Source organism: Ptiloglossa arizonensis, chromosome 8, assembly GCF_051014685.1.
Source record: "Ptiloglossa arizonensis isolate GNS036 chromosome 8, iyPtiAriz1_principal, whole genome shotgun sequence".
NCBI lineage: Eukaryota > Metazoa > Arthropoda > Insecta > Hymenoptera > Colletidae > Ptiloglossa > Ptiloglossa arizonensis.
Window position 1 is genome coordinate 7680399 of NC_135055.1, and position 7252 is coordinate 7687650.

The following is a 7252-nucleotide window of genomic DNA, read 5'->3' on the forward strand; positions in this document are numbered from 1 at the left end:
TTACAAAGGTTTACCATTTCTTTTTACAATTATCTTGGCAAGCCAAGCCTGGCTTCATGAGTAAACCTTGATGAGTCGGTAAAACAGTTCGTAGCAGACACGAAACTCGGACTTGTCAATCTCATTATTTTCATGTCATTTCCAACGTTATCGACTCCAACTGAAATAAAGTTTCAATGCTATTATTTAAATGTATGAATTAAAACTAAAACTAAATATGGTAAGAATTAAAATCCGTATCGTTAAAATAAAAGATAAATATTTGGCAGTACTATAATATATATTTAAGCTAACGATCATTGGGAGGAGGGCTATGGTACATTGTTGAAAATCTTATCGTAGTGGTGAAGTCTAACAAGGGTGGTCACGGATTAAAGTAGTAAAATAATTCTACCCAATAGATACCTACAAAATGGGTGGGATATACAAAACAAAATTATTTCTGCGGTTACAAACAAGGTTTCAAATATAACAAATTACGAAGTACAAAATGTGTTAGACATTCCATATCATAAGTTGAAAATAAAAAAAAATTTATTAAAAGTCCTTTTCATTCTAATGTAATCAAGCAGAATATATAAAAGTCAATTTTTTTGGTTAAATTATTTTTCATTCAGTTATACAAACTGATGGACACGCGGCTCTTAAGATGAATGGTGGGGAAAAATCAACATGGCGCAGCGTAGTCCGAAATGCGCGATTTGGTTATTACGGTTGAATTTTGAACTTCATTAATAATAACACACGTGTTACAGATTCTTTAATGTATTTATAATGGCAAAACTGTATTCGTATTATACACTTTGTCCACTTATCGACCAACAAAATTTGCTAGGTGTTGAAAGAGATTCAGAAAGCGGTTGTGCAATTGTGACATTAGGAAGGAATATTGTAATTCGGTATAAGGTATACTTCGATATGGTGTTACTAGTAACGTAACGTTCGCATTTGAGTCATTTATAAACAATACAATTGTATTTACAGCTACAGGATCCAAAACAATTGAGTAGTTGGACGAGTAAAGATCGGTTAACAACACAAGTTATTTATGATGAAACAACTCATCGTTATGTTGCAATATTTAACGAGAAAAAAATACGTCTTTGGTCTGAAAAAGAGACTGATTTAAATAGCATCAGAGGTTACAAGTTTCAATTTCCCTTTCATACAATTCTTACTCTCAAAACATGTCCTCCTGTTTTGGTTCGTAAGGATGGAGCAACCGCATCGTTAGAATGGGCCATACAAAACAGAAAGTATTGGTCCAAAGACGGAATCTTAAATGTGGATGAAAAAATTTTAGATTGTCATCTGATTCGTACTAATAACAAAATTAATTTGTGTTTGTTAACAAAAACCAATGGAACTTACAATTGTGTAGTGGTTAAACTTAATGACCAAACCTATTCTAAGGACATAGATTGTGTAAGAAGAATGGAGTTGAAACAAAGATCAGAGGAGTTAGTTGGTCATACAGTTCTTCAAACTAAAAACAAAGCATGTCTGTTGACATTATGTAAGTGGTTTAATTCTTCTTTAAATTTAAAGTTTTCTTCTAAAGGTAATCTATACATTATTTTGTTTCTTAGGGTCGCATGGTAGATTGTACAAACATTCCTTGATAGAAACAAATAATGAATCTAGTTTGAATACATTAATCGGTACTATTTCTAATATTGATACAAAGCATCCTGTAATTATGACACCATTGAATGAAGCCACTATAGCAATTTATGGGGCTGATGCTTCTGAAGAAGGAGCTGTGCTAATGATCTATAATGTGCAATTCAAATTGGTACAAGATGCACAGAAACTGAAACTTTATACAAAAGATGCAAAATTATGGAAAATCGAGGACAAATTATTGCTTGCTGCTAATAGACATTTAGCAATTGCACCTTATCATTTGGCAGCTCAAAGAATAGCTACTTTACTTGGTTCATCTTTGCATTTCAAAACTGGTGACGAGGCAGAAGAAAACAATGAAATTATTATGATACAAGAATCAACAGTAGCTCAATGGGAAAAGAATGCACCAACTTTTATTAAACAAATGTTTCAACAACCACCTGTAAAACTTTCCAAAGAAATATTTGCTTATGCGAATGAAGGATTAAGTGATGCTGTGATACAAGAATTACTTATTCCACAATTGATAGAATCAAACGATGTTGAATCAATTGTATGGTGTTTGAATACCTTTAAGGACCTGTCAGAAAAATTATTGATTGATCTTTTAATTTTCTCACTGAGGAGTCCCGATAGAATATTTTTACCATCACAAAATGGCACAATTAGTAATCTTTCTGCCGCTAAGAACTTTTCTTCTAGAAACGATTTTCTCGATAAAATTTTTAGCCTTCCTTATTCCGACATCTCTTTATCATCATATCTTAAAAATGGTTTAAATTTTGACGAAATACTAAGGCTTTTGCAGTACTTGCTACAAAAACTAGACAATGAAGAAGATTTTTTTAATTCTGTTATACAACAACCTACGGATAGGCAATTATACGATTGGTCTAGTTTGTTATTAGAGTCTTACTATCAACATTATCTATTGTCACGAGATCCGATAGCATTGATACTTCTCAATAAACTTAAATGTGTTTTAGATGATCATGTAAGTATTTATGCAAAATCATGGAACATTGTATTAATAGATTTATGCCAGTTGTTTTTGCAACCTGTTCTAACCATTATTTCTTTTAGCTACGTCTGTTTAAAGATATGGAAAATTTGAGGCCTATCTTAAAAAGAATCATTAATGGCAAATCATGGAAAATGCTGCAAAATAATCATATTAGATTCTATGCAATAGAGGAAATTAATCTTTACTAACATGAAATTATTCTGTTTATTACATAACAATGTAATATCGAGTATCTCAGAACAAGGACAAACCAAAAATGCAGTGGAAATGAAGTGAAAATGAAGTGGAAACTCTTGAACCATTTTGCAATCAGAAACTTCGTTTTCACTATGTAAGCAGCTATAATTTTAGTAATTGGTTTCCAGAATGTGCTATTTAAATCCCAGGAATCACATACATCTTTACACAAAGAGGGCATATGCATAGGAGCATGAATAGTGGTTAAATATTATTCTATTACTGTCAATTTATTTATTACAAATTCTAATGATACTAGGAAATAATACTTTCTTAATCATTGTGAGTGCAGATACATTGGAGTGTGCAATCTATGATTCAAGACATAAACAATATATAAATATTTATAAAGTTGGTACAAATTGTTATTACAAATTTTTCTCCTTAAATTTGTATTTTTTGTTAAATACTCTGAATATTCATATAGCACTAAGTTTTGTAGTTTGTACATTTAGTCATTAATATTTATCAATAAGCAAACTGTAGGGCCACTTAAAATTTGGACAGTATTCTAGAAATTAAACTTCTGAATTTGAATTGTTTATATCTAAGAAATGAAGCCTTGGATTGCAAAATGGTAAAAGATTTTTACTTTCCGTTGACATGAAAAATATGTATACACTTAGCAAAAAAAGAAAACTGACTTCACGACGCATAGCATACTAAAGATCATGATTTTGAACATGTATTAAACATATCCATACTGTAATCCATGTAATTTTTATTACACGTCTACTTGTATATTATTTCATGTATGTTAATGTATTTAATTCATATAATTTTTAGGACATGGATACTAATTTGAGGAGCAAGAATACGGTTTTATAAATTTCGAGGTTATAGGCACAACAATAAATTAAATCCAAAAGAAAATACAGATCCAGAAAATGTTTAATTCTATTCAATTGCATTAACAACATCAGTTACTCTCAAATGCTGTTCTTCAATTGCTAACTATACAGTTACCCCAAAATAAATTGTTTATTATCAAAAAATATAATGTACTAGATTTGTTGTACTAAACCAGAGGATTAATTGAATAAATTGTGTTAATGGGGAGTGGTTTGGAAATTTATTTTTGTATCTATAGCCTGAACATTTTATATAATCAGTTTATTTTTTACAAATTAGTAACTAATAAATACTATACGCACCTTAAATATACATGAAGCTATATACGACTATTCATGTACTTAAAATTACACATATGTTAAATACGCGTAAAATAGGAATCTCTACTGCAGATAAATCGTCGTCATTAGTGAACTGTTCACCGATGCGAATTGCAACGGTACACAAGTGCATCATCTTATTAATAATCGATAAGTGGCACACTATAACTTTAGTTTATGCTGTCTTCGTCCTTTTCAATTTTCTCGTATTATTCAATATATCCAGTTTCTATTTTGTTATTTTACTTTATATTGATTTGTATAATAATTTGTTTTCATATGTAACATTACATACAACAATGTATTTATATAAAAACAAATATAAATATTTTTCATAAAGATAAAAATATATATAATCGTGGTGTTCTAGTTACCGAATAATGACAGAGTACCGCACGTACTTGCCGTTGTAATCTGCATCAGTAGACAGTCGGCAGTACAATAGTTTTTTTGTCCATCACGTAATGAAAGGGACTGCCTTCTTCGCTAGTGAGGACATGCAGTCAGTTTTTTTTTTTGTCGAGTATACATCAACTAGTTTCTTTAATATTTTAAATGACAAGACTGTTAAATATTTTATGCAAAAATTGACCTGTAAATATTAAATTTCAAAATGTACTCAAAAATGTGCTATAATATACAGAAAACGAAGCTCGGAATAAAAGTGTTTTTATTTCTATTTGTATCTACAAAATGTTACGTTCACTGCGACGAAACACACGCTATCAAAGCGTATTTCAGAGATGCGAAAAGATCTCTTACACGGACTTTAGCTTCAATCTTTTTAACAATGAGAAAAGTCTGTTTATTAACTGCGCGCTATTTGTTTCTTTGAAAAAAATATGGTTTCCGTCTATTTTAATTGATCAATATATGGTACAGTTTTCAAGTTACCAGTGGAAGCCACAGTTAAATTTCCTTTAACAAGTTTGTCGGTGACCTGGAACACATGTATTGTTAAGACAAATAAAGAAAATAGTGAATGCAGTATAATCAATATGTCCATTATGTTATCAGTGTACATACGGATCTAATATTAGAAGCAGAGACTTTTTCAACATCAGCAATCAGTGACGCTGTTGAAGAAACTTGACCTTTGAATAAAGCTTGACACTGCAAATTCTCCAACAAAGAAGTTCCATTATCCGCGGCGTTCAAAATTTCAGCTTTCAATATAGTTTTACCACGAGCAATATCACTTTCAGATAATTTTAAAGACTTCAACCACTTACAAGCAGCTTTTGTTAACTGAAATAAGATTAAAATATGTAGAATAATACGTTATGGATTAGAATTTGACTTGTATTTACTCACAGATCCAGCTATGTTAGGCGATGAACATAAAACGAAACCAAAAAGTCCTGAATCAGAATAACTGGCATTAAGGGTTGATAAAGCAAATAAATCTGAGCCTGCAGCATTTGAAACACATTGATACAATGGGCTTGCACTGTTGCCCCATTTAACTCGTGGCCCCATACCAGATGCTCTTTGCAGTATAGCACATGCTAAAGCATCCTGTTCATTTTTTAAGCTTACACCTTCAACTGCAACTGCTACATTAGTTAAGTCAGAGGCAGTTTCTTTACGTATTTCTCCACCACAATATTTTGATGCTTCATTCGCAGAATCTTTTGAGCCAATTGCCAAATTTGTTCCAAAAGCAATAAGTTCTGATAACGGAACCCCAATTCCTACAACTGCACACTTATCTCCAGTAAACCATGTATTGACAAAGTGTTGTAACTATGAGAGAAAAATAAAACATAATTCAAATAATGTCAAAATCTTGTCATACCTTGGAGTAATTTTTTTAAGAAGCACACTTACAGTTTCTGTATCAATTTTTCCCAATTGATACTTTGGAGAAAACAGAGAATATCCAAGCCCAGTACGATATGCAGCTTTGTGCAAAAGTTCAAGAACTAAAGTCGTGTCTGGTAAAGAAGATAATTCATATTGCATTCTGGGCAATTCATCCGATATCTCCCATGGTTTAAAGACTTGTTTTGTGGCAACATCTTCTAAAAACTGAAGAGCATCTGATCTGTTAAAGTAAATGGATTGACTTATAGTAAAAATATGTGGTTCAATACAAATAATATAACAAAACAAAAACATTTACAAATTGTTTCTAGTAATCTGCAATGTGTATGCTATACTTTCACGTTCTACAGTTGCCATTAAATTTCCACCAAGCTGTTGAATGTTTCTTATTATGGCAAAAGTACTACTTCTGGATGTACTTAATCCTGCTGCTATTCGCAGATGATGTGCCACACCTTGTGTACTATATGTTTCATTCCGTGATCCAGCTCTGTAGACAAAATACTTATATACAAAGGAAAAAGTTATTAAGACAGGTTCATTTGAGCATTATGTTCGAGTTTTTAGTACCTGAAAATGATGGACACCTGGGCAATTGGTGAGTTATTGTCACAAGTAGCAACAGTGACTCTATTGCTTAAAACTTGAGATTTAGGATTGGGGGAAACAGAAGATTGGGCAGTTGCTGCAGCTGCATAATATCTAACCTAATATAAAATACAAAATACTATTGAGTTCAATGCATATACATTCTATTCCTCGTTTATTTCTATCTTTAAAATGTGTTTAAAATTTTTTAAAAATTTCACAATAACAATTATCGAAAAGTTACAAACAATAAATTAAAAAGATTAAAGCCTTAGTTATGAAAGAAGATAATCGTTTGATACGGTTTAGCCTTTTGTAACTTGTACAATACAGTCTGACACATAGAAAGATCGAATCGTTTACATAACAGCTATAATAATCTTTTCAGAGAACAGTAAATGAATTCGCTTTTTTTAAATCGTGAGGAGGAAACAATATTATTTCTACCGATGGAGCACGTAACAAAGAAGACGACCGCACGACCGAACAAGCCATTTTCCTATTTCTCAATACTTGAAGAACTTTTCCTTAGAAGTAGAACACGAAACAGCACCAATTTTAATAGCTACTAGATTGTATCCGCCGACTGTAGATGGCGAACCAGTCTTCGTCGCATAGAAAAGTGAATTCTTGTATCGATTAACGTCGTTGTATGTCGAAAACGTCAAGTAACGCGCCGATTCAAAAATGAGATTGGAATAAAATTTCCTTTTTTAACTAATAATCCTTACTAGGACTCTAAGTGAAGGGATATAATAGAGAAAATTCGTTATGC

General features: G+C 31.6%; 2 protein-coding genes across 8 annotated transcripts; one reads left to right on the forward strand and one right to left on the reverse strand.

Annotated features, from left to right (window-relative positions):
* Positions 1–671: 671 nt before the first annotated feature.
* Positions 672–3949, forward strand: LOC143150115 (nucleolar protein 11). Of its 7 annotated transcripts, none has more exons than XR_012992951.1 (6): positions 672–906; positions 985–1516; positions 1590–2623; positions 2713–3093; positions 3183–3241; positions 3677–3949. XR_012992951.1 is itself a non-coding variant. In XM_076318157.1 (4 exons), the coding sequence occupies exons 1-4, from the start codon at positions 775–777 to the stop codon at positions 2839–2841; spliced, it is 1827 nt and encodes a 608-aa protein (XP_076174272.1). In that variant the 5' UTR covers positions 672–774; the 3' UTR covers positions 2842–3949. The 7 variants fall into 7 exon arrangements, 1 of the variants encoding a protein (XP_076174272.1); XR_012992953.1 differs by having other exon boundaries at positions 2713–2984; XR_012992950.1 differs by having other exon boundaries at positions 2713–3241.
* Positions 3950–4715: 766 nt separating this feature from the next.
* On the reverse strand, positions 4716–7078 carry Uqcr-c2 (Ubiquinol-cytochrome c reductase core protein 2). Its single transcript, XM_076318159.1, has 7 exons — positions 6925–7078; positions 6460–6596; positions 6188–6379; positions 5893–6109; positions 5377–5808; positions 5089–5310; positions 4716–5002 (listed from the first exon to the last, which is right to left on the reverse strand). Exons 1-7 carry the CDS (start codon positions 6970–6972, stop codon positions 4916–4918), a joined length of 1335 nt encoding a protein of 444 aa, XP_076174274.1. The 5' UTR covers positions 6973–7078; the 3' UTR covers positions 4716–4915.
* Between the last annotated feature and the right edge of the window lie 174 nt (positions 7079–7252).

What these genes read in the sequence shown, in the direction of transcription:
- LOC143150115 (XM_076318157.1), top strand. Translation starts at nt 775, where the DNA reads ATGGCAAAACTGTATTCGTATTATACACTTTGTCCACTTATCGACCAA. An exon ending in ATATTGTAATTCGGTATAAG is followed by an intron (nt 907 to 984) that starts GTATACTTCGAT and finishes TTGTATTTACAG; the next exon opens with CTACAGGATCCAAAACAATT. An exon ending in AATGTGTTTTAGATGATCAT is followed by an intron (nt 2,624 to 2,712) that starts GTAAGTATTTAT and finishes TATTTCTTTTAG; the next exon opens with CTACGTCTGTTTAAAGATAT.
- Uqcr-c2 (XM_076318159.1), bottom strand. Translation starts at nt 6,972, where the DNA reads ATGGCTTGTTCGGTCGTGCGGTCGTCTTCTTTGTTACGTGCTCCATCG. An exon ending in CAGGTGTCCATCATTTTCAG is followed by an intron (nt 6,380 to 6,459) that starts GTACTAAAAACT and finishes TTTTGTCTACAG; the next exon opens with AGCTGGATCACGGAATGAAA. An exon ending in CTGCTTCTAATATTAGATCC is followed by an intron (nt 5,003 to 5,088) that starts GTATGTACACTG and finishes CATGTGTTCCAG; the next exon opens with GTCACCGACAAACTTGTTAA.